Source organism: Corella eumyota, chromosome 4 (genome assembly GCF_963082875.1).
Source record: "Corella eumyota chromosome 4, kaCorEumy4.1, whole genome shotgun sequence".
Classification (NCBI taxonomy): domain Eukaryota; kingdom Metazoa; phylum Chordata; class Ascidiacea; order Phlebobranchia; family Corellidae; genus Corella; species Corella eumyota.
In genome coordinates this window covers 13,505,511-13,533,008 of record NC_137493.1, presented here as the reverse complement: position 1 = coordinate 13,533,008, position 27,498 = coordinate 13,505,511, and the positions used below count along the sequence as shown (strand labels likewise).

Sequence of the window (27,498 nt, the reverse complement as noted above, 5' to 3'; positions counted from 1 at the left end):
TTTTTGTCAAAATTTCAAAAAAATTCTTTATCTAATTAAAAAAACCTTAAACTAAACAATGTATGCTTTTACCACGTGACTTCTGCGACCACGTGATCAGATCGCAGTCACACACGAGTAAGCAACGGTCACGTGTCAAAAAAATCTACCACAAATCAATCGAATACAGATTATTTATTATTACAAGCAAAAACAACGACATGTACTAAAAAAATCGCGCGATGACGTCACCATCAATATTATGATACTACATTTAAGTTAACTGAATAAATCTTAAGGTAAAATTTCCTATCTTAAATAATAATCCCATTGGCCTAACATGTATATTGCAATTTAATCGAAAAATTTGCACGAAATATTATTGTAATTGTAAATTCATTTAAAAGTTGCAAGTATTACAATATTGATTATTAATTATAATAAAAACCACATCACCAAGCATTAGTTGGATGCTGTTTACATAATTTTCACACCAAAATAAAATCAAAAAAATAAATCTAAAAACTGAAAATGCATTTCCTAATTTTAATAATCATAATTTTTTTTTTGCAATGGCGGATCTCAGTTTAGGTGGAACCCCTTTTCTATTGTGGCGGCCAAAAGTCGTTCCTTTAGGATTTTTTCGGAGGAGTAGTCGGGCAATTTCAGGTAGTGAACACAAGTGTTAACGGAGGGGTAACTGCCGTCGCCCGAGTCGACCTAAAAACATAAAAAAAATTTTGAAATCTGACCAAAATTTTTATCAAAAACGGTTCAAAAATTATATTTTATAGTTTTACATTATAGATTATAAAATGTAAATATTTTATTATTTTAACAACCTAATTTGCTAAAAAAAAAACAATGTATTTTAACAATATATATTTAAATGACGTAAACAAACGGATCACGTATGTTGTCCGGCTCTAGACAAAACAACGTTCCGTTTACCATAGGAGAGAATTTAGGAGGACGGTAGTTTAAACGAGAGAATTCAGGAGAGCCGTAGTGTTATTATGTTTTGTCTAGAACCGGACAACATACGTGACCGAAACAAACAATACTAGCAGCACTTGGTCGGCATTGAACCAGGGACCTTCGAATTCACAAAACGTATTTTATTACCTTTCTGACTATAGTTAGTCTGGGAGTCAAGTTAGCAAGTCCGCCAGGTGGCAGAGAAGAGCAGCCAGTCGTAAATTGAAGGAAACTTTTTCGTTCGTCTCCGTTTAAATCACACAGAACGTTCACAAAACGTAAAAATCCAGGACTAAAAAAATTTAAAAGAATTTTAAAGTAAAAAAAAATTGCAAAGATTGCTAAAGAGTTTATTTAAGTTTGTTTAGAAAAATCTTTGTAGATTTAAATTTTTAAAAATTTTTTAAATTTAAAAAAATATTAAAAAATTTCAAAAAAATTTGAGATTTTACCTTTCTTTAGTGAAACCAAGTTTGGGTTCAGTATAAGCAATAATATCTTCTTTATTCCAACTAGGAATCTGTTCTCCACATAACATTATCTTTAACTCACTTGGTGTGAATGGGTACAGGTTTTCAAAGGGAAAGACCAAATTAAAACCATCTAAAAAGTAAAAAAAAAAATTTAAATCAAAAATGTATTTTTTTAATTTATTATTCAAGAAATAACGAAATAAAAAAATAATATTGTTTAACGTTTTTTTTTATAAATTCACAAAATGTACAGATTTAATTTCTTTATTTATCTATGTTATAAGAAAGTCGACTTTACAGCCTTAACGCGTAGTAACTTTGGTTACCCTGACCTAGTCTTGAGTTGCCTTTAGCAGTTTTAGATATTATTGACTTAATATTTTGCCTTATTATTAAACGGCCCAGTAAGTTCGCCTTTGCAGTTTATACCACTTTAAGAATTTTACTCAAGAGCGCTACAGCATAAAAGCAGTAGTTATCGAACTCAGAACCCCATGTTGTAATGCCCAGTGCTTTTTCCAGTGTATTATGCCGCTTGTTTAGCAGACTTCTTAAAAAAATATTTATTACAACAAATTTTTAGTAAAAAACTGACCTTTGAAAGCAATAATTTGTTTTTCTATTCCTTTTTCGAGTATAAATCTAATAGTTAGATCGATATACTCTTTAGCGTTGTCTAGTGTCAGATCAATGTCGCAACCATTTTTCACTAGAGGGTGTGAAGAGTATTTGTAAATATCGGATGATGGTAAATATTCCATTGACAATCTAAAAAATTTAAATTTTTAGCAAACTTATTAACATAAAATATTACTAATATAAATGATTTGCTAAACAGAGTTAAAAAATAGCATATTTTCTTACCCTAGGTCATCGACCTTGCATTTGACCCCATTATAGTCCAACATAAGTTCGTTGATCTTGGTAAGCTGCTGCTCAGAGTTCAACTTTTTGTTTTGTTCAATTTCAATTTTTTGTTGATGCAAATTTTTTAGTTTACTTAAAAATTTATACCTAAAAAATTTAAATTATTAATTTAATTTGATACAGTATTCAAATAAATTATTAAAATTAAAATTTTTAAACATTAGTTTTTAAAAATTTAATTTTTTTTTGTACCTAGCTGGATCTATAAATTGCAAATCTTCGAAAGTAAGAGAAAAATTGTTTTTCTAAAAAAAAAATACATAAATTATTAAATTAATACAAAACTATTTAAAAATAAATTTTATTTAACAACATAAAAGTAAAAAAAATTAATGAACTGACCAAGTTTACCTTATTAATTTGATTTATTTTGTTACTTGGCAGCAACAACTTTAAAAAAGTTTCCGAAATTGGAAGATCAATAAGTCTACCATCCTACAATACAAAATTAATTAATTTTTTAATATATGTATAACTAGTCAATGCAACGATAACCAACTCAATCCTAAGACAACTTAACCTGAGTCAACTTAACTTTAAGTCAACTCAACTTTATGACAACACAAACCTTGAGACAAATCCACTTTAGACAACTTAGCATACAACAACTTAACTCAACCTAAGACAACTCAGCTCAAAGGCAACCCAACCCTAAATTAGCTTAACCCTAAAACAATTCAACTCAAAAACAACTTAACTCTTAGACAACTCAACTCTAAAATAACTAAACCATTAGACAATTTAATCTGATAACAATTTACCCACAAGAGTTTTGGAAGAAGTTTAAAAAATGTTTTAAAAATAATATAACTAACCTGCAAGCATTTGGCTAGTAAGGACCCAAGAAAGTTAAAAATCTTTGTAATATTTTCCATGTTAGTTCCATCTTGGGGTAATGGGGCTGGAAATAACCCGCAAGACCGTTGAACGTAATACCCCGCCTTTTTTACCCCCTCACCAATGTCAACCTTTCAAAAAAAATAAAATTATATATTTTTTTTTGAAAATTTTTTTTTAAATTTTTTTCTTTTAAATCTTTCACCTCTCTTTTGTTGTCTTCCACAAAGTTGTCATCCACCATCCACATCCCAAGATCTTTTCTCTGCAATTCAGCAGCAACAAGAGCATAAAACTCTAAAGTGGGACCCAATCCAGTTCCTTCCTCCCCATTAAACTCAACCTAAAAAATCAAAATTAACTTGAGTTTAGTTCTTATCTTAAGCTAAGTTTAATCTTAACTACAAATTCTAGGTAATAGTTGGCCTTTAGAATAATTTGCCTGTGCATCACAAACAGAAGTTTTATTTATTTCAAGGCCTTAATACAACAAACACGGTAACATATATTCAAAAATACATATTTGTAAATGCATACATACATTCTAATAAGCTTAAATACATGTTAAAAATAATACCTCTAATATTGACTTCTTTGCTGCATGAGCTTCTAATATATTTATCGCCCAATCTAGAATATTTCCTGAATCTCGTGGCACCTTCGTTCTCTCGTGCCGTAATCTTCCGAGGTGGACTAGATCCTGGATGCCGCCTTCTCCTGGTCGTGACATGGCAGCGGCCACTGCTGCGGCAGCAGCGAGTGCAGCAGAACGACCTGGGCCACGATTTTGATCGAACTGTGATTCGGTTCTGTTTTGAAGCCAGACTATTGACCTGAAAAGTAAAATTAGAAAATTTATTAAAATATTTATTTTTGAAAAAAACTTTGTATTAAATTTTTTTTTAAAAGCAATAAAATTTTGACCAAGGCTAGTTGTTTGACAAGACTAGATGTTTAAATTACTTTACCCTATTTAAAATAAACACATATCCAAATCTGTATATTTTTATAAAACTAAAGTTCATTTTACCAAAATTAAGGTTAAAACATTTCCTAGAAAAAAGTTCAAGTAAAAGGAGCTAACAGAAATATCTCATTATCAATATCAGATTGTATTAACACGTCACTAATCCAAGTTTATACCGGCATAATAATAATAATAAAAAAATACACAAAAAAAACAACCAAGTTATTTAGTCTACCTTGAAGTTCCGAAAGCAGTGCATGAAAAGAACTTGTGTCTAGATTCAAAAGGAAAGAGAAAGGGGGCTTTCCCCATTAGCATACCACACCAATCTGGCAAAGCTCTACAAGCTAGGCACAAGAAATCCTAAAAAAAATTAATTTAGAAAATTTATAAAAATTTTTTTTTTTCAGAATATGATAGGTAATAAGAATAAAATAGTCCTGTAAGAATTTAGTTAAACCAATTGATCGCCTGCCCCAAAAACCAATTTAAACTAATTGATTGCCTGCTAGATATTAATTGTTATAATTTAGTTGCAAATCTTAACTAATATTTGCCTGTTACAATTTACAAGTGCACCACAAATGGCAGTTGTTTTAATATTTTAAAGGCCTTTAGATTGGACATTATATAACCTTTATTATGCATTTACATTAAAGACTTGGAATAAAAGTTTTAATGTACATGGCCTTGAACTATAAGTTGAAAGGTTTCGGGTTCGAGCTGCACCAATGCCACACTATTCGCTCATGAGCCCGGCGTTAATGAATAGCTCAGACATGTCCCAAACCACACACCCTTACCCGATAAAAATATAAAAAAAATAATATTTTTTTAAAATTTAACAATGATAATTACCTCAATTTGTTGATTCAATTTTGTGTTAATTTTCTTGCTTAAAAAGTCGTCTGTATTTAAATTTGAATTATTTTCATGTTCGTTTTTGTAAAATTCGTACAAAACTTGCAACAAACTTAAAACATCGCTGATATTTTCAGTTTTTTGATCAGCAAAACTTAAACTTGAAGTTGTAACTTGAGATATTATTTCTGCCTGAGCAAAATCTTCCAATTTCTAAAAAAAAAAAAAAAAAGTTTTTAAAAAATATTTTATTTACGTTTTTGTCTTATAAATGTTAAAATAATTTTAAAAATATTGTTTGTTTTTTTTGAAATTACCTTTTCAGATCTGTCGACATCTTTTTCTGAATACACAATCCTGTAAACAAAAAATTTAATTAATTTATTTAAAAAAAAAAAAATTAAAACTAAGTTAATAAATAATTAGTAACTGGAATAACTCTTTGATTTAAATTAATTTTCTTAAAGAAAAAAATTTCTCAAGTTTTATAACAACCATTTAATTAATCAACATAAAACAACCAAAAAAAATTACCATTTTTAAACCATTACATTAAACAACAACCATTCTCAGAACCTTCACATAAACAACAATCATTTTCAGAACCATCACATGAATAACAATAACCATTTTCAGAACCATCACATAAACAAAAACCATTTTCAAAACCATCACATAAACAAAAACCATTTTCAGAACTATCACATAAACAACAACCATTTTTAGAACATCTCATAAACAAAAACCATTTTCAGAACCATCACATAAACAACAACCATTTTCAGAACCATCACATACACAACAACTATTTTCAGAACCATCACATAAACAACAACCATTTTCAGAACCTTCACATAAACAATAACTATTTTCACAACCATCACATAAACAACAACAATTTTCAGAACCATCACATAAACAACAACCATTTTCAGAATCATCACATAAACAACAACCATTTTCAGAACCATCACATAAACAACAACCATTTTCAGAACCATCACATACACAACAACCATTTTCAGAACCATCACATACACAACAACCATTTTCAGAACCATCACATAAACAACAACCATTTTCAGAGCCATCGCATAAACAACAACCATTTTCAGAACTATCACATACACAACAACTATTTTCAGAACCATCACATAAACAACAACCATTTTCAGAACCATCACATACACAACAACCATTTTCAGAACCATCACATAAAAAACAACTAATTTAAACATTCATTACATAAACAACCATTAAATAAATTACATACGTGTAAGTAGGATCCCATATTTTCCTCAATTTCTCTGGTTTAGTTGATCCATTTGACAAAACATAAAATCTTTGAACACATTTAAAAACCGATTCTTCAGAATCAATGTTTATTTCAACTTGCTCACTACTACCATCTTGTGGTGGGCCCCGTAGTGTAAGTTTTAATTTGTCGGGCACCTTTAGGTTGGTTGTTAGGTTTTCTGAACCACTAGGTGTGGTGTTGCAACCTAAAACATAAATTCACAAAAAAAAATTAGTCCGGGTGTGTGGCGAACCGTTTCGCTATTCGCTCTTGAGCCCGGCGTTTACGGATAGCTCAAAACACGTCTTAACAGCACACCCTTCCCCAATAAAAAATATAAAATCTATCACCTTAAGGTAATATAGAAAAAAAAAAATTATTCACAAAAATTATGGAAGTGTGGTATACAAGGCATCGAAATTTCAGCCAAAAGGTTTTGGGTTCGAGCCACACCAATACCACATTATTTGCCCTTTAGCCTGCCGTAAAAAATAACTTAAATACATTTAAAAAACACACTCGTACACAATAAAAAATACAAATTTATCACCTTGTGAAACAAAAAAAATATTCAAATTTAAACAACACAAATTTAAAGAAGCGGTCGGTCAAAATTTTTTACTAACTAAAAAAAAAACTTTAAATATTTTCAAACCAAAATTTTAGTAAAACTTCAAAATTTTGAAAAATAAAAAAAAGATTTCATAAAACGACAATTAAAAATTTAATAATATTTTACAAAACACACAAAAAAATCCCCTTACCTGGAACTGGGACCTCGAGATCGACAGTTTGTTGCAAGTTCATTCGACCAGGTCTTGGATCAAATGCCGGGATGAGATCACTCAACTGATGTTTGATTGTAAAATCATCTTCCCATGACCTCGAAGTCGTGACCTTGGTGGCGCTGTTAAGTAAGGTCGAGTCAGCACCTAACATGGTGGCTCGAGGGTCAAAGTTGTTCTCTCCCTCCATCTAGTGAAAAAAGCAAAATAAAATAAATATTTTTTTTTAATTAAAAAAAAATTTTAATAAATAAAAAAAAAAAAATTGTGAATATTAGCAAAAAAAATACTATTTTTTTTATAGAGTTATTATTCTGTAACAAAACTTTATAAAGTTAACTCACCAACATATCTTCAAAATCATTATCGTTAAGATCTTCGTTCTGATCAAAATCAGCAAGAATTGCTGAGGTAGCATCAATGTTAGGCAAGTCAGCTACTAATGATCTTAAAAAGTCTAAAAAAAATTAAATTTATTTAGCAATATAGTAAGATTAATAAACTAGTTTTTGTGTATAACTTTTAAATCAATTTTCTTGAACTGTCAATTTTGCCTTACTATATTTTTTTAGAGTACTAATAAAACATAAAGAATCAGTCCATAACCCTAACATAGAGTTATCTAGTATTTATTTAAATTAGTAGCTTTATAAATTATAACCTATTTAAACCTGTATATTTTATGAGTACCGTATTTTCACATTTACAAAAGTAGACTATCCTAAACTTAGGTAGCTAAATACATTTTTTAAATTATACACAAAAGCATTTTTCAAAACAAATTTAAAAAAAAAATTTATCAAATTTTTTTTTGAAACTTACCTCCTGCATCGTTTTCGTTTCCAGTGTTGGCAGCCAATACTTGAGACAGGGCTTGTAACACCGAACTACTTGCCACGGTGGTCGTGTTGGGTGCAGCACGTGAAACCGATGTTACAGGTGTTGAAAGATTAGGAACACTTTGTGCAGTGGTTAGAGGACTTGACACTTCAAAAAAATTATTTTTTAATATTTAAAATTTGAATTAAATTGACCCGGAAAATACTTTTACTTATTATATTTACCTAATATTTTTTAATTTAAATCTTTTTGCTGTTTATTTTTAGTCAAAAACTAAAAAATTAAATTATCTTAGGTTTGAATCCCACTGCTTTTATGCAATAAATTTTTTGAATGATATTAACAGAATAAACTCCTGCCAATTTCAAAACCAATTGGCTGATTATAGTCAACATAATTCTAAACCGCCAAGGCATCTTGAGACTGAGTCAGACTCAAGACTGGGTTAACATTATCCCAAACTGCCACAGTAGACCAGAGACTTAATTAAATTTACAAATGTTACTCTGCGTTACATAACTTGTGAAGTCAACCACCCTCGCTTTATGATAAAATAAATATAAAAAAAAATCTAATTATTTGTTGTAAATAAATAAAAAATAAAAAATTACCATTTGTATCTTGATCATCTCTGTTCGCTAGAGCCCCCTCTTCACTTGTACTCAAGTTGTTGACATCCAGAACTGCAGGAGCTCGAGTCATGCTCCTTACAAAACTCTCCATCAAGGAGGATGCCTCATCCGAAGAAGAGAGATTCGGAACACTTACACTTGCACTCACCTTGAGTAGTATAAAAAAAAACAATAAAAAAAAAATAAGTTTTTTTAACTTACTAAACTTGGATAAGGCAAATTTAGGTAAGAAATTGTGAATTTATTTAACTTATTTAACTTGAGTGGTTACTTATCTTAAGTTACACAAATTCAAATAAAAATAAGTGTTAAAAAATTAATTTCTTATCTTGAGTAGTTACTAAACTTGAGTAAGGCTTGAATAAAGTAAAAATGTTGGAATTTAAAAATAAATAATTTTTTTTAAACTTACAGGTTCTCCTGGAGATGGAAGAAGATTGTTGGTTGAGGAATTGTTTCCGGAAGATCCTGATCTGTGAGATGTACCACTAGAGGGCCGAGATGCAGAGAACTTCTGTTACACAGGATCAAATTTTAATTTTTTTGCTTGAGTATAAAACTTAATTTTTTACAAAAATTTTATATTTTCTTTACCTTTCCAGAGTCTCCTCCATGAACAGACTCCAAGGAGACACTCTTCTTTTCCTCCTCATCTTTCTCCTCCTCCTCCTGTTGTGAGAGGATGCTGAACATGTCTAGGTGGAGGTTGGAGAGGGAGGAATCAGTGCGCAAAGATTCACTGGAAGAAGACTGAACACTTTTCCTAAAATCAAGTTTTGTTCGACAAAATTAAAATTTTTTTTACAAAATTAAATAAAAATTTAAACCCAAAATATTACAAAAAAAATAAAAAAAAAGAGAATAACTAAAAACAACATATTTACTGTCCTTAAAAAATTCAAGTCTGCTAATTTAAAAATTAGGCTCTGACATAAGTGTTAAAGTTTAATAAAATAAAAACTCACCAAAGATTTTTGATATGTGATTTTGCAGCAGTAGGAGGTGGATTTGGAGAAGTTGAACCATTCAAAGTTGAATCCTAAAAAAAATTAACATTTATGTTAAAATAAATATAAAAATATATAATGGTGGTCTGTATATATAAGTACGTAAGTATGTCCAATTTAAAAGCCATCACAATAAAAAACTGCAGTTTTTGGTGCTCAAGTAAATTATCACTGGCTCATATTAGTAGTAAGTTTTAACTTATTACCATGTTAGAAATTTAAAATACAGGCTGTAGGTTGGCGACTGGTATACATTATAAAACACATAGGTGTGATAACATATGTTTAAAAAAAATGTATTTATATAATTGTTTAAATTTTTTTACTAGAAAACTATAATATTAAGTTGTAAAAAACATAACGTAAAAATAAATAAAAGACAACAACAGGATTTGAACCTTTAACCCCAAGGTTTTACTAACCCTAAATTTTAGCAACGACAGGCTAAGATTTTATGTGTTTTTTAATGTTTAAATTTCTCAAAAACTTACTTCAAGAAATTTGGGTTGTCGGGTTGGTCGCCGTGACAACATTCTAGAACTCTGACTTAATCCTCGATTGCTTAACCGGTCACCCATGACTGCACTGTTCCACGAATCTTTCATCTCGTCAGTAGGTGGCAGTGGTGAGTCGTAAAGAAATGACAGATCAAATTCGCCTCCCGGTGTTGAATCTTCAGCGCCCTCGAATGACGAAATTGAAGATATGGAAGAACTCGACTCAGAGCGAGCAACCGGTTCTTGAGGTTTTGGCTCACTTAAGTCAGATTTTTGAGTCAACTTTGTTGAGTTTTTCGAGTTCGGAGTCGCCTTCTTTGACTCTTTTGTTGCTTTGTGGAAGACTCGCATCATCGAGAGCACAGATCTTTGAGATTTTTGAGATTCAGTGTCACTCGAGTCAGAGCGAGCTCGATTTCGAGCATTTCGTCCACTGTCATTTGTGTTTCTAGGAAAACTCTGACCTCTTGAGTTAAGTGCAGATCTGAAACTCCTGTTCCCAGATGAAGTGGAGTCGGAGGTCCTTCTAGCTAAGCACTGAAAAATTAATAATATTTATTTTTTAGGAAAAAAAATATTTGTAAAATATATTTTTTGTAGCACCTTAAGGTGGTAGGTTTTGTATTTTTTATTGGGGAAGGGTGTGCTGTTATGACACGCTAAGCTATTAGTAAACGCTGTTTGTAAAAAGAGTGAATAGTGTAGCAATGGTGCAGCTCGAACCCGAAACCTTTCGGTTCGTAATCCGCTGCCATGACCGCTTAACCACATTGCCGAACATTTTTTGTACAAAAATATATATATTAATATAATTAAGATAATTGAATGTATGTCCAATTTACAGGCCCACAAAATAAAAAAACTGCCATTTGTGGTGCACGGATAAATTTTATGGGCAAATATTAGTTGAGAGTTGTGACCACATTCTGACAATTAAAATCTAGATCGTAGAGCAGGCTATTGACCAATATTAAAAAAAAACATATTTTACACTATGATTTAAAAAAAATATTAAGATAAAAAATGTTGTCAAAAATCTTGCTAATGATCCTTCAACTAACCTGTTCATATCTTCTTCTACTTGATTGGGCTCTGTTATTTCGAATCAGGGACAGTACATTCTTTTTAGTGGGGAGGGCTGCAGGGGTGGTACTGTTGTCATCTTTTTTAGGGCAAATCTTGATGTCGTACTTTCCCTCTGCCCCCATTCTGTATAAATTTGTCGTCCCATTGTCCCATGTAACATCAATCCAACCTTATTAAAAAATAAAAAAACTAATTTTTAATAAAATATATTTAAGTTTATTAAATGATTAAAATCGTAAAGTACAAAAAAGAATTAGCAAGGACTGTAAAGTACAAAAGAATATTAGCGAGGACTGTAAAGTACAAAAGAATATTAGCGAGGACTGTAAAGTACAAAAGAATATTAGCGAGGACTGTAAAGTACAAAAGAATATTAGCGAGGACTGTAAAGTACAAAAGAATATTAGCGAGGACTGTAAAGTACAAAAGAATATTAGCGAGGACTGTAAAGTACAAAAGAATATTAGCGAGGACTGTAGAGTACAAAAAAATATTAGCGGGGACCGAAAGGTACAAGAAAATAAGCGAGGACTGTAGAGTACAAAAGAGTATTGTTGAGGGCTGTAAAGTTCAACAAAAAATTTGCAAGAACAGTGCATAGTAAGAGAGCGAGTCGGCAAGGACGGTAAAATCCATAAGAAAAAACTGCTGCTTAAGGTGTGAGAACAAATTATTATTTAAGTTGTAACCATACTATGACAAATGATATAACAGTAAGTGACAAAATGGTAAAAAAACTTTTACTTTTTTTAAAATTTATACTTTTTGCAAAATTTAGTAATTTTTACATTGGTATTTAAACATATCTTTTATTTTAATTTTAGTTTTACTTACCATTAACTACTGCAGCATTAACAGTTCCGACTCCATGTCCATCCTGACTCCTCCACTTCCAATCAGGTCCTCTGATCACCCTTGTACCACAAATCATCTGTTTTAAAGCCTATAACAAAACAAAAAATACATTTTCAAAAAAATTTAAAAATTTAATTTGAAGTAAAAAAAATTTAAAAATATTGTTTTTTTTTAAATTATTAATGTTGATGATTTGTAATTCAAGATACTGGTATATATTGATGATTTATTATTGAATAAAATTGGCCAATAATTATGCTGAAGTTCATAGCTTTTATAGCTCCTTACAAAAAGGCACTACAGCTTAAGAGCAGTAGGAATCGAACCCAAGACCTCATGTAGTGAAGCAAAGTGTTCTGACCACCACATCCTGCTGCCAGTAAATAATAATTAATGAATTAACATATTAATTACTTACTTGATTTTTAAGTAGCTTTCGTTGTTTTCTATGACTAGAGCCTGGTCTATCTTCACAAGCACCAGTAATACTTCCATAAATTTCAAAACCAGCGATTGAAATATAAGCCATCTGATCACTTGAGTTATTTCCGTTTTGTTGAATCCTAAAATGTCTATAACCTTTTGTTTCATCAGTTTGTAGGGGAATCGGCCAGCTTGCAGTTGATCTGTTGTTAATTAAAGATATTTTTTTAGGATTATTTTGATATTTTAATAACAGACAAAAAAAAAATTAAAAAAAAAAAATTAAAAATTTTTTTTTTGTGATTTTATTTTGCAAAAAATGTTAAAACACCAACCCTGGTTCTTGTAAGGCTTGGTCATCAGAATGGGTTACCAGAGTGGTCCAAATTAAACCATCTTTTGAACCCTGAAATAACCAATTTCTTAAAGCTGATTTGCTGTAACCTCTAGCATGTCTTATTGTGTACATTGTTGGTATTACCCACATTGCTATAACATAATAATAATTTTTAATTTAAAAAAAGGCTAGTAACTTTAAGAGGTGTTTTTTATACAAAAAAAATGTCTATTTTTTAATGACCATGACCTGTTTTATAAACATAAGTTTTTTTTGTATTTTTGTATTGCATAATAAAAATGGTCAGAACACTACATCCCTGTGTTTGATTCCCATTGCTTTTTAATCTGTAACATCCTTGAGCAATGCTCAATAATCAACACTAAATCGTGCCAACCCAAAAAACAATGCACCGAATAATTTTAAGGCAATTCTGATTAGAAATATAGGTTAGAATAAAAAAACTGCTTTTCTATGTTTAGATTATAAAGTTGACCTTTCCACATCAAGGTTAAGTAAATACAAAAAATTATAATAATTATTTATTGTGTCATAATTGCATAAAAAACTAATAAAAATTTACCAAAATCCATAGAAATCCATGAATCAACATCATCTCTAGTGTGACAGTTAACAGGGTTTGTTTTTCTGCTTAAAACATCCTCTAGTTTCCCGTAAGGTAAACTTTTACCATCTGACGATGTCATATACACTAAACCATGCTGGGATGGATTCGACCACTCGAACGCCGTTCTAGAATTATTTAAATACAAAAAGTATTTTAACTAGAAAGTAAATAATTTATAAATTATTAAAAAAAATTTTGTTATTAAATTTATGATTTTTTTATAATAATTAATACAAATGCTATAAATATCAGCTAAAAACAATTTAAAATTCTACTTCTTCGAATAAAAAAACCTTTACAAAATTTTATACATTTATTTTTTTTTTAAATTTAAAATAATAAAAAAAAAAATTTTGCAAACTTTGCGTTTGTTCCTATCCAATAAACGATTCCATTCTCATCAAAATCGCTGCAATAATTAAACGACAATTTTCCCTGCTTGGCTTTCTTTATATAATGGTGATGTGAATATTCATAATCATACCATTGCTTACATACCTAAAAAATAAAATTAATTTAAGATAAGGTTTTTTGGGTAACTTAGGCAAGTAATTTTATTTTAAGTAATTTTTAATTAAAGCAATAGAAAATATCTGTACACTGTATAGTGTTATGCTAGTTTTTATGCTCAAGTAAAGTATACAAAAAATAAAAAACAACTTCATGTTGCTAAACTGCAGTTATTGTTCAAATTGTCATTTTTGTTAATTAGGCATGGGGTTGCGATAGAAAATTAAGTTAAAAAGGCCATAAAAAGATGGTTTCTTTTCAATTTAATTAACCATATGTCAACTCCACCCTGAAAACTTAACCTAATAACACCATTTTTATTTCCTTATTTTAATAAACTTAATACTCAAAGGTTGCATTAACTTTGAGTTAGGTTGTCATCAAGTTGAGTTGTCCAAATTTAAGTTTACTAGATTTGAGTTTTCCAGAGTAAAGTTGTCTATGGGTTAACTTGACCGCTTACCAAAATATAAATCGTAACCCATAGTAAGAAGGCCCCTGTTTTGGGGTACTTTCAATGGGGGCCAGGGGTATTTTCTTTAAATATAAATTAACTTAATAAAATCACGAAAATTACCATTTTTAGCAAATGTTTTTTCAAGTCATCCACCGTCGACAGGGTTTCCATTTTCAAAGTCCTTCCTGTGTAATCGATCAACGATTTCTCACTATCACCACTCGATGTCCCTCTTTCCATTACAAATTTTAGTTTACGAGTTAAAAGGTGAAGACCACCGTTCAGGTTGGTATGTTTGTATATGTAAAGTGGCAGACTAAAAAAATGTAAAAATGTTAATTTTAAATTAAAAAAAGTAATGTAAAAATTTACATTCAATTTTAAGTTATTAGAATAAGTATTTAATTTACAAAACTATGATATTTAACAGAAATATTTCGAAAACCAATTTTTTATAACAAAATTAAAAAAAATTTAGGTCATAGTTTTTTAGAAATCAATGGGTATTTCCCAAAGAGGGGGTTAGAATAAAAAAGGATTAGTAAAAAAATGGCTAATTGTCGTAAAAAAGAGGGCTTTTTCAGGCATATAGTTTTTATTAAAATGACAGCAATAGAAATCATCGAAATTTTTTTTTATTTTTTACCGTTCTATAGATTCCAAAACTGAAATCAATTTTTTCACTAATTGTCTGATTGGAAAGTTTTTTTCATTTACAAATATTTCATAAAATGCATTTCTGCGATCGTCAAGTGAAACTGTACCATCAGTTTTCTCCTTCAAAATTAATATAAAAAAAAAATTTAACTAAAATAGTTTTAAAATTAAGTTTATGTTTAATATCTGCAAAACCCCAAAAACCCTTGAGGTCCCAGGTTCGATTCTTACTGCTTAAACATAGTACTTTGAGCTAGCTCAAAAATTAATTGGCAAGTTAATATTAGATAATATAATAAATAATATCCAAAACTGACAAAGACAACATAACGCTGGGTCAGAGTTACACAGTCATCTATATATAATAAATCTGTTTTTTTTAATATACTATAAAATCTTTGTGTAAACATTAATACTTTTGGCATGTTTTAAATCATTAAATTGATTTTGTCATTTTTTCCTGTCGCATTGTTGTAATATTAATTGTATATTATATTTATTATTTACTTTTATCAATGCGCGAAAAACCAAAAAAAATAAAAAATTAAGCGGTTTAAATATGTATGTCTAATTTATAGGGTTAAAAAATAAATAAAACTGCAGTTTGTGGTGTGTGGGTGAACTATTACAGTTACAGACAAATATTAGTTAAAAGATGTGACTATATTATAACAATCAAAATCCTAACCATAGAGCGGGCCATCGACTAGTTCTTGCCAAAAAGGTTAATAAGTTAAAAATTTTACTAATTATTTAAAATAACTTACAGTAATTGATTTTAATAAAGCTGGAATTAGACCGCTGCTGTGAATATCAAATGGGGATAAAGATTTATCTTCAAAAAGTGAAGTTCGAAGATCTACTAAAGCACTTTTGTATTCTTTTAAAGAAATACCTAAAAAAAAATTAAAAATTGTTTAAAGCAGAATAAAAAAAAGTTGTCTATAATTTTTTTTCAATATTTTAAATTTAAAATTTAAGAGAGTAACGATTATTTGACCAAATGCCTAAACAAAACCATATTCCTAAAAATGCCATTTTACAATTAATAAAACTTTTTTATTAACCCCCTATTTACCCCAAACCTCCCTTAAAAAATTCTTATTGAATTCCGATAAATTTTTAACTTAATTTTTTAATAAAATGTCGACTTTTTAAAATTGTAATATGTTTATTCTCCAAAATAGGTGGATATCAAAATTTAAAAAAAACTTTTACCCAAATCATCGGATTTTTCGTCTTTATTCGAACAAGATTGTTCAAGTGTTGATGCAATAGATTGTAAGTGGGTTACAACTGCACGTGGCACACCACTCACCACTTTAAAATATTCATCGTACAAATTCCTGGCCAATCTTTGAGTTTTTTCCTGAATTTCTTCCTAAAAAAAAATGTTTTCAAATTTTAGAAGCTCAAAATAAATTTAAAAAAATATATTTTTTTTGAAAAAGATTAAAAAAAATTTTAGTCGTTATAGGTATGCTGCAAAACATTATGTTATCGTGAGACCTGATATCTTAAGTTTAATTCCCACCACTGGTATGTACTATTAAAGGGTTATTGTTTTAAAACTATGCCATAGCATTAAAGTATTCTAAATTTAGTACTATATATATACTTTAAAGTTTTTCATTAAAACAAAAAAAATGATTTTTTTAAACTTTTTTTTTAAATTGTAATTTTAAATTTTTTTAACTTCTTACCTCTTTAGATTTTTGCTGCACTTTTTTTCCTGTCCACCCACTGAGAAAGTCAGTTGGAGTGTTAGAAGTAGGAGTAAAATAATGTTTGGTACCCCTGTTCGACTCAAACTTAAACCCAGAAACTCCTTTTCTTAACATTGTACACTACAATAACAAAATAAATAAAAAAAAAAAATTTGATACTTTAGACCAGTGGTCGGCAACCACCGGGCCAAGGCCCGGTACCGGTCCATGAGCAGTTCGTTACCGGGCAATATTTTTTCCAGGTTAAATGCTTAGAAACAGAAACGTCTTTTCTTTTTGATTTGTAAGTTTATTTTGTAGTAGAAAAATTTAAAAATGTTTATTATCGATTTGATGAAGGAATAAATTGCAAACTTATTTGCGTCCCTTGATACATCATTATTAGCTAAACTGATTGATTTCTTTGACCCAAAAACGCAAAAACAAAGTGTTTTTTTAAGGCTGGTCCGCAAAAAAGATTCCAGTTTTAAATCGGTCCACAGTGCGAAATAGGTTGCCAACCCCTGCTTTAGACTATAAAAAACACTACACTAAGGCATTGAGTATCCCTACATTAGGTCCAAGGTTTGATCCTCGCTGCTTCCATGTAAACCTTATTAAGTAAGATACTACATACACTATTAAAACCTGTCAAAACCCAAAAACAAATGAACAGCAGGTTAACTAATAAGCACAAAATCTGATTAACTTCTATTTAATGATCAAATCTGTTTAACCAAAACTAATTAAATTGCAACTTAAGAAAGCATCAAGGTAAATAATTGTTCCCTATATTTACTTGTAAAGTCGGCCTTTCCACTTTAAAGATAAAAAAAACCTAAAAAATTTGTTAAAATAAATTTCAATTTTAACAATATTTTACCTGTTGTCCTTCTGCATTACTTATCGTCAATTCCTCTTCTTTATTCGAGCTCAATATCCAATTTCCCATAGAAATCTTGCAACTTCCGGACTTACTGAAGATTGGGGTCACTTCATCAACCCTTGAGGTCTCCGAGTATGCTCGCTGGAGCTTGTCCATAAATTCACCTCGATTTTCTAAAATGAATGAAATTTAATTGTAAGATAAAAGATAATTGTAAGAGATTTTAAAAATTAAAAAACAAATTTTTATGCTTTTAAAATCAGTAATAAAATATTTTTTTGTTTTATCTATTTTACTGAATCATTTTAAACAAAATGAAACTTGGCAATATTATTTTGGTAATTTGTACTCTGAGTTTAAGAAAATTAGTATGTTAAAACCATTTTGTCCTTACATCAAAAAAAAAATCCACAGCAAAAAAATAAAAAAAATATCACAGCAAAAAAAATAAAAAAATTTTACAGTAAACAAAAAGAAAAAAATATCTACAAAAAATATTTACAACAAAAAAAATTACAGTAAAAAAATTAATTTTGTACCTGTGCTATCTGTCCCTCCTTCAGGGCTGCCAGAGGAATACATCGTCGACAATTTCCCATCAAGAATATATCTAAACCATCCGTTACTCCCATGAGACAACTCCAGTGCCGTGGTATCATTCCACATATAAACACAGTCTCTTCCCCTTATCAAAGTCCAGTATTTCAGCCATGAGTAAGTTATTCCTGATTTGATGGAGACTGCATCAGGTAACAGTGGTTTGTTAGGTAATTCTTTACCTAAATAAAAATAATCTATAAAAAATTTTGACAAAAAAAATTTTTTAACATATTTTTTATACAATTACAGATTTATATAATGCTTATTTAGATAAAGTTTTTGAAATTACATAAATATTTTCTTAAAGAGTAAGCATTGGCCAACTACTTTAAAAAGTAAGCATTAAGGTCCCCTCTTACTTAAAGGCAAAGCTTTATGAGTCTTCCCTAATTAGAGGGTAAGCACTTTTTATTTGAAAAGAGACCCCTAATTTAAAGGATAAGCACATAAAGTTATATTTACTTAAAAGATAGGCTAATTACAAGGCCTTTTTTTTAGAGGGCCTTAAGAAAAACTTTTAAAAAACTGACATTTAGTAAAAAAAACACAAAAGTCTAAAGAGTAAAAAGTTAAAAAAAATTTTCAAAAATTTAAAAAAAGTAGGGTTTTAAAAATTTATATAAAATTTTAATAAAACCGAAACTTGAAATATTTATGTTATCACGTGCCTTGTGGGAATTGAACTTAAGATAGTAGGTCCACAATACAGCAAAAAAATCAAAATAAAATAATAAATTAAGATTATCAACCTTCTTTTTTCTCAACTTTTTTCTCTTCGATCTTGATTTTCCCGTCTCCAATTTTCTGACTTATGACATCACAATTCACATCAATTCCATCGCTTTCCCCGGCAATCATGTGAACTTTATTAATCACCCAATCACGCATGAGCGCCTCGGAGAAACTTGATTTTCCTTTTTTGAGTAAAGATTCTAAGATCTCTAGCGCAGCCAAGTGGCCTTCATCATCACCCTAAAAAATAAATTGAATTTAAATTAGAAAAAATTTTAAAATTAAATATTAAAAGAAAAATGAGATAAGAAAATTAAAAAACAGTTACAATTAAAAAATGTTCACTATTTTAAAATTAAATATAAAAAAAAAATTAAGATAATAAAATTTTGAAACAGTTAGAATTACAAAAATGTAACTTTATTTTAAAATTAAACAATAATAAAATGTATTGAAAACTTTGTGTATTCAAATATTACAATTATTTAAAAAAAATTTTTTTAAATTATTCCACCATTATTTTTAAGTCATTAAATAAAGCTAAAAACTACCAAACCTTATTCAAAAAATCTAATTCACAAATAAAACCAATTTACAATAAACAAACTTTACCTCACTATCTAAAGCTGTAGAAACCACATCAGCAAATTCTTCGACAATATTAGGTTGTTGTTTAACCACCGAGGTGATCTGTGTCGAAGTTGCAAAGTTGAGAGTTTTACGAAGAAGACAAAGGGCACTGAAAGAGACTTGCTGGGATAGGGCGAGATGATATGTTGATAGAAATATGGGCACAAGTCTGAAAAAAAATTAAAAAAAATATTTATATCATTAGTACTGGCATGGTGTAGTGGTTAGAACACTTGGTCTTACAACATGAGGTCATTAGTTTGATTCCCATTGCTTTCATGTCATAACTCCATTGTGTAAGGTGCTAAAAACAATATGAACTCCTACCCAGCCAAAAACCAGTTGTTATTATGTAATATGCTCAATAACATCCAAAACTGCCAAAGACAGCTTGAGACTGGATTGAGATATCAAACGTTACAAATATTATTCTATATTTAAGCTGTGAAGTCAACTTTTCCACACCAAAAATAAAATTTATTAGATATTTAGAGCTTAAGTTTCAACATTATGAGCATAAAAATTTTATAACATTCAAAAAAGTTATCAATTAAAGTGTTTGCTTACGTTTCTAAGTAGACTGGGACCATTTCTGGATCTCCTTTGACAATTGCCTTTTTCTCGACATCTCTCTTTTTCTTACTTTCCATCTCTTTTAATTTTTCATCAACTTTTTTCTTTTTGTGTTGAGCTGCTTCATCAGATTCAATCCAAGCTTCTAAAAATAAAAATCAAATAAAAAAAAAATAAAATTAATTACAACAATTTTAAAGTAGTATATATAATGTAACTGAGAGCTTCTGATAATTTTTAAAATATTCTATTTTAAAGGGCCATAAGGCCAATATTGACAATTGACCTTTAACATATTTATATAAATAATTTATAAACAAATTGGATCACTTGTACTTTACAATTCTCAGAAAAGCATAGGGCCCGTTCAGTCTAAAGGCAAATTTACAATAGCCAAAAGTACAAGAAAAAATTAGGCAGTATTGTAAAATATGACAAAGAAATTGCCAGAAACGTGAGCACAAAATTTTTCTGAGAACTGTAAAGTACATGTAAATCAACAAATTTAGTGTGATATACTGAAAATGGCATTAAAAACTGGGTTATAAATTATAGTTGCATCTATGCTACACTTTTTGTCAGTTACCCAATTATAAAACCTATTACCTTAAAGTGATAAAAAAAAACTAAAATAATTTACCTGGATTTTCAAGTAGTTTAACGACCTCCCGATGTCCCTCGTCGCTTCTTTCCTTTGCTTTCTCCAGTGCCGTTTTACTTTCCTCGTCTCGCAGAGTAACATCACCTTGATGTAGAAGCAGTGTTTTGACTACTTGTGGACGTCCGAAACATGCTGCGTAATGGAGCGATGATGAGCGTAAACCCCTGTTTACATCGGCGTCTCGATCACACAAAAATTCAACCTTAATAGAAAGATAAAAGTTGATATTTTTTTAAATTACGATAAACTTTTATTTCTCAATAGTTGTCATTTTGCAAATTATTGTTTAAATCACCTCTTAATAAAAAAAAAATTTTAACGTCTTAATAAAAATTTTAATTTAAAAAAAAAAATATTTTTTTAAAATAAGAAAATAAATTTATTTGTTTGGGGTTCCTTGTTTAACCCAAATTTCACTAAACCCTAGAGAACTTAACTTAATGACAACATAACAAGCTGATAAATAAGTTTTAAAGATTAGGTTTAGATGTCTATATGTTGAGTTGTTCAAAGTGAGATTGCCGTTTGGTTAAAGTGTCTGATTATTCAATTTTGTTTACATGTCTAATATTTTAGAATAGAAATTGAATAATTACCATTTCCTGAGTTCCGAAAGCTGATGCCCAGTTGAGTAAAGTCTGGCCAACATCATCCATAAAATTTACATCATATGCTAAAAAAAATTTTTAATAGAATAAAAAAACTTTTATAAAACTTAATTAAGAAATAAATTAATATTTAACCTTTCAGTACAAAATCATTTCTTACTTACTAAACTATAAACGTTATAAACAGCAACACTTAATGCTGCAATTTAACTTAATTAATCAGCTACTATTAAATCACATGTTATAATGTAGTTGCAACAACAATTTGCCAGTAGTATTTTGCCTGTGCACTACAAAAAGCAGTATTTTCATTTAAAGGTCTATAAATTGAACACAAATATTTATATATAGTCCACAAGGCTTCAATCCCTAGGCTTCCCTTTTAGCATATAGACTTTTACATACAAAATAATCGTCGAAGATTTTAAATATATTAGTATTATTGCTCAAAGAAATAGTTGTACAACAATTACTAACACAATTTTATTTATGTATCTACAAATGCTTAGAGTAACAGTTTTAAAACAAAAATTAAAAAAAACGAAGAATTTTTTATTTCAAATAACTTTTTTCTTACCTCCACTTTCTACTGCATCCACTAGAGCATCTGTGTCTTTACTTCGAATGCAATCAATAAGCTGTCGATGTGACCTTTCTCCATCCAACATCTCCAACCTCCGGACTCCAGAGCTCCTTACGCATCCGAATATAAAGTGTTTGGGAATGCAATCTCGACCTTCATAGAGGAGGATCAAAAGAAGATCACATAGCCGCATCGTGTCAAGGCAGCATCTACAAATGTTTTGAATTAAATTTTTTTTTAAATTTTATTTTAAAAAAAATTATTTTTATTTTTTAAATTTAATTTTTTAAATAAATTTAAAATTGTTAGTATTTTTTTGAATTATGTTAAGTAGAGAATTAATAGCCTATTCTTCTAAACGTCTTAAAATTTCTTGAAAATTTAATAAAAAAAAAGTTAAACAATACAAAATCACGAACAGTTTTTAAAAATCATAATACTTATTATATAATGGCATTGACAGATGGTTATATACACTTAAGGTAATGTGTAGACATATATAAAACATATTTAATCCCTAGCATTAAGCTATTAGCACATTTCTATTTATAGAATACACAAAGTGCTGATGTAAACAATTTTTAAAACATTTAAATTTAAAATGAAATTTCCTTTTTAAAATGTCTCAATAACAGACAAAAAAAATCAATATTGTTATTAAGAATAATTATAATGTCAGTTTTTGAAACATTTTTTTGGAATTAGTTTAAATTCTTTTAATCAACCCAGTACTGAAATATCATGATTCATAAATTAAATGGGCTTTATTAAATCACGCTATTACATTATTTCAACAAAAATAGAATCACTCTATAAATAAATGATTTTTAAAATGGTGTAACAAATTCACAAAAGCTAAAAATAGCTTAAATTTTAGGCAGAACAAAATGTATTAGTCTTAACAAAATTAAATAATCAATTTAAGCCTTGGTTAAAGTTTTACATAATTGAATTTATTGAACTACCTTTCATCGCCATTCATTGCTTCTTGTATAGCACTGGGCAAATTAGATCTCAATAATTCCTAGAAAAAAAAATTAAAATTTAAAACTTAAAAATAAATTCGAAGATCTAGAAAATTGCTTTTTTTATTTTTAGTTGTAAAATTTTTTTGAAATACTGCAGTGGACTTATTAGAACACTTTTTTAAATATATTAAAAAAGTGTATTACAAAATGTTATATCTTTTTTTTTTAAATTGGGTAGGCTTTTTCAGATTGAATATTGTATATATAGGCTATACAAAAAAACACAAGATATAATATTTGCTATGCCAAAATATTAATTAAAAACATGTTAAAAAAACTTAAATTTCAACAAATATTTAATAAAAAGCTTATAATTACCTAAAAAAAAATATATTTATAGTTTATTTAACAAAACTGTTTTTTTATTTATTTTAAATTTAAAAAAAAAATTAAAACTTACATGAGTAATAGATGCAGAACCTCTACACAATGTAGATAGAAGATTTATAATTGTCGTAATTCCAAAATTGTTTTTCTGGTCCGGTGTTGAATTAACTTGAGCGCCACCCGATGTCGAGTTTAGTGATTTGTTAAGCGATGTGTTTCCAATTTTACTTCCGCAACTAATTTAAAATAATAATAAACTTTTAAAAAATACTACAATGAATCTTCTAATCTGATATTTTTCAGAGTAATGTTTATAAAAAAAAATTGCATATATTTATTCTCTATGTAAAAAATTCAACATCATAACTTTAGCATAATGTAAACTTATGAGTTGGCTGTTCCAGTTAAGAATAGTATTATTAATTATAATTGCCTAATAATGAATTTGACAAATTTAAAGCACTTTACTAAAAGAAGCTACGACAAAAAAGCAGTGGTAATCAAACTCAGTACCTCATGTAGTAAAGCCAAGTGTTCTAACCACTACACCATGTAGTAGATATAAATTGTAACACTGTTTATATTTAAATTCATTTTTTTATGAATTAAAACAAATCAAGCACGCTATTAAAAAATTGCCATAAATTTTTATAATGTTTTCATACTTTGCCAGTCTTTTAATAAGTTCAGAAGTCAAGCCATAATTGTTAAGCAACTCTGGGTCCATGTTTTTTCTTGTAAAACGATCAGCAAGTGAGGAAAAACATCTCAAAGAACCGTCAGCAACCTTAGTTTAACAAAATTTAATATATATATTACTTAAAAAAATACACTTTTATTTTTACCACCCAATTTAATATTAATTACAAATTGGTCTAAAAATAGGTAATCTGTTAAATGTATTATTTTTAACTAGTTAAAAGCCCGCCTACGGTTGGTAGTTTGATTGTGTTGTAATATGGTTGCAACTCTCAATTAATATTTGTGTGTGGTAATTTACCCATGAACCACAAATGATAGTTTTTTTTATTTTAAAATCTATAAATTGAACATATATATATATTGTCCACTAAACTTTATTAGATATAGATGAGTTAAAAGGTATATAATAGGCTAGTAAAATAGACAAACTAATATGACTACAAGCTAACTTAATAATATTAATAATCATAATAATAATAATATACATTTAACAATAGTTTAACAACAAAAATACATTTTTTAAATAAAAAACAAATCAATATAAAAAAAAAGTTCTAAAAGTATAAAATAAAAATGAAATACTTACGTATGGATCATCTGAACGTAGTAATAATGATAAAGCATGAACACAATCTGGTAATAAAGTGCTGGTGTGTTCAACTTTGCTGCATAATCTTGTTACCACTGACATTGCTGAGTGTAGAGTATCCTAAATTAAAATAAATTTTTGGTAAAAAAAAAATTTAACCTAAAATATTAAAGTTATATTTTTTCATAACTTGAAAAATATAGCCTTGAAAAAATTTATAAAGTATTGTAAAAGTATTAATAATTTATTTAGTTTTAGGGTAACTAATTGTGTAAACATTGATAATATAAATAAACAAAGCATTAAAAAAAAAAAATAACTTACATTTGTTTACATACAATTTTAAAAAGTTTTTAGCGTTTAAAAATAGTTTCTGCCAACCAATCAATGCATATCTTATTTAAAACCACAATGTTATGACCATAACATTAAATCAACTAAAAACTGTAAAGAATTTACAGGAAATACATAGGATACCTTATGCATCACATCGTCACAGTCACAAATAAAACTTAAAGTTGAGGTAAGTCCACCAGAATCAAACACAACTCCTGGTTCACGAGTGCAAATAAATTCCAACACCTAAAAATATATATATTTTTTTTAAATAAATAAAATTGTTTTTCAGTAAACAATACAATATATATACATACATTATTTAGTTTTAAAAACTGCACCAATTCCATATTTAAAAATGTAAAAGTCAAAATTGATTTGCCAGTTAAACTAGTATATTGAAAACTTAAATACCAATTAGAAATCTGCTTTCTAATTATAAAATTTTGAAAAACTTACATAATTACTCATAATGCCGACTAGTGTTTACATTCAAAAAAAACCTAGCCTTTTTTAGTATTTTTTCAACTGACCTTAATACATTGCTCAGCTAAATCTTTGCTTGTTCGATCTTGTTTGTTGACCGATTTTAATCGGTTGCAAATGGCTTTAATTGTGCCCTCGACACCCACAATCCGTCGAGTGCACTCTGCAGATACATCAAGGTAATATGTAACAGCTCGAGCTGCAACCTCCAAGATGTTGTCAGGGGCACTTTCATCTAGGAAGATCTTGCAGAGAGCAGGAAGAAAGCTCCTTGGTGGACACCTTAAACAGAAATTTGCAACAAATTTATGTTTGTTTAAAAAGGTCTAGAGAATTTTGAATCGTACAGCAAATTTGTATATATATGTTTATAAATGTTTTTTTATGTTATTTTATTTTTTATGTACAAAGGTCCAATTAACCCAAAACATAGATCGACATTTGTTTCTTTGACCCATTCTTAAGTGAACTTTAGCTGTTTGTAATATTATTTATTAACAGTACAGGCTAAAAACTAAGCAGAATTATTAAGTAAAACTGTGAATGAATATTATTGCAAGTGGCCTTTGTACATAAAAAATAAATTAATGGCAAGTTTAAACACATCCCTCATAAAGTCCAGTCTTAATAAGTTAATAAAACCAATTTAATTGTCTGTTAATATATAACATGTAGTTAAATCCTTAAAACTTACATTTCAAAACATCTGTCCACGTTATCAGACATTAGAAGAAGCATGCATAATTGTTCGAGGGCAATCATCTGCATATCCCTTTCTTCTCCCATTCCCATTTGCAGCCATTCCAACAAAGTGTCAGGGTCCACGTCCGCCATTGTCTAATTGTCTGATGTTTTTATTTAACTACAAATTTTTATTTCATTTTACTATTGTTTATTAAAAAAAAACTTAAAATTAACTACACAATATTTTTTTCTGCATAATTAGAATATATTGAATAATTTGGTTTAAATCTTTAGTAGAAGCCTAGCAAACTAAAATTAAAAAAGTACAGACATACAAACAGGAACAAATATTACAACAGAAACGACAGACGAGACAGCCAGAAACTGTGACGGTTTTTAAACAAGTATCTTAAAATCAAGTTTAAAATTAACTAAACGAACTAAACACATCTTTTTCAACCGTGGTTGATGCTTTAGCCTAAAGTTTTCTACACGAGAAAGTACTTAAAACTAAAAACCTTTCAACGAAACGCTTTAACAAAACATTCCAGAAACTGAATAATTTCAGAGTTGCCAGATTATATTTGAAACAATGCAGCGTTGTCAAACTAATCAGAGAAATAAATATTTTCCAACTTTTTTATTTATATTTTTTTTTATATAAAAATCCGATTTAACAAAGTACAATTTTTTTTTTTTTTTTGTTTACCTAACACTATATCAGGTTTTCAAAAACACTAAAAATTGTTCAATTTACGTTCAGTTAGTAATATTAATTTGAGTACTAATTCTTTTAAATGTACTACCTATCTTTAAAAAAGTGGGATTACTAATCCATTCTTACTATCATTCTACAAAACTTTGTGTGGATATTTAAAGGTTATAGACTCTGGCATGTTTAAAATCACTAAATATATTAACACATTATTGCAATCTTGCATAAACTTTTATTACAAAACAATTAAGTATTTAAAACAGTTTCCATATTTCATTTAACAATATTAAAAAAAACTGTTACTAAACAAGATGGCCCTTGTTTTAATTGTAAATAATATTTGCTTTTATTAATGACAGTAATTGCTGCCATTATGAATCATTAAAATGGATTCTGGATCTTTTATTTTATTTTCCGGTTGAAAGAATCATGGATCTTTTATTTTATTTCTCTAAAAATTAACAAAAAAATTAAACTTTTATTCAAAATATGGTAATATTTTGCAATATCAAATTATTTTAATTATATTTAAAAAGATTTAGGAGTTATATTACTTCTAAAAAACAGTTGTTTTCATTTTTAAGAAAATTTTATTTGTTATTTAATTTCGTTTAAATTG

General features: G+C 28.6%; 1 protein-coding gene across 1 annotated transcript; it reads right to left on the bottom strand.

Annotated features, from left to right (window-relative positions):
• Window positions 1–155: 155 nt before the first annotated feature.
• Window positions 156–26,407, bottom strand: LOC145751270 (E3 ubiquitin-protein ligase HECTD1-like). The gene is made up of 48 exons (XM_082567378.1): window positions 26,175–26,407; window positions 25,528–25,762; window positions 25,136–25,240; window positions 24,656–24,778; window positions 24,033–24,154; window positions 23,441–23,603; window positions 22,978–23,036; window positions 22,007–22,221; window positions 21,418–21,494; window positions 20,801–21,023; window positions 20,155–20,305; window positions 19,570–19,756; window positions 18,975–19,197; window positions 18,165–18,404; window positions 17,623–17,798; window positions 16,737–16,880; window positions 16,252–16,414; window positions 15,801–15,928; window positions 15,023–15,153; window positions 14,497–14,692; window positions 13,771–13,907; window positions 13,365–13,534; window positions 12,780–12,933; window positions 12,440–12,647; window positions 12,001–12,109; window positions 11,142–11,335; window positions 10,075–10,617; window positions 9,542–9,615; window positions 9,171–9,339; window positions 8,989–9,090; window positions 8,556–8,724; window positions 7,927–8,091; window positions 7,449–7,561; window positions 7,084–7,294; window positions 6,296–6,524; window positions 5,340–5,379; window positions 5,020–5,235; window positions 4,397–4,524; window positions 3,772–4,027; window positions 3,400–3,537; window positions 3,173–3,325; window positions 2,709–2,792; window positions 2,550–2,602; window positions 2,295–2,444; window positions 2,026–2,198; window positions 1,410–1,560; window positions 1,105–1,249; window positions 156–699 (listed from the first exon to the last, which is right to left on the bottom strand). Exons 1-48 carry the CDS (start codon window positions 26,312–26,314, stop codon window positions 562–564), a joined length of 7,773 nt encoding a protein of 2,590 aa, XP_082423504.1. The 5' UTR covers window positions 26,315–26,407; the 3' UTR covers window positions 156–561.
• Between the last annotated feature and the right edge of the window lie 1,091 nt (window positions 26,408–27,498).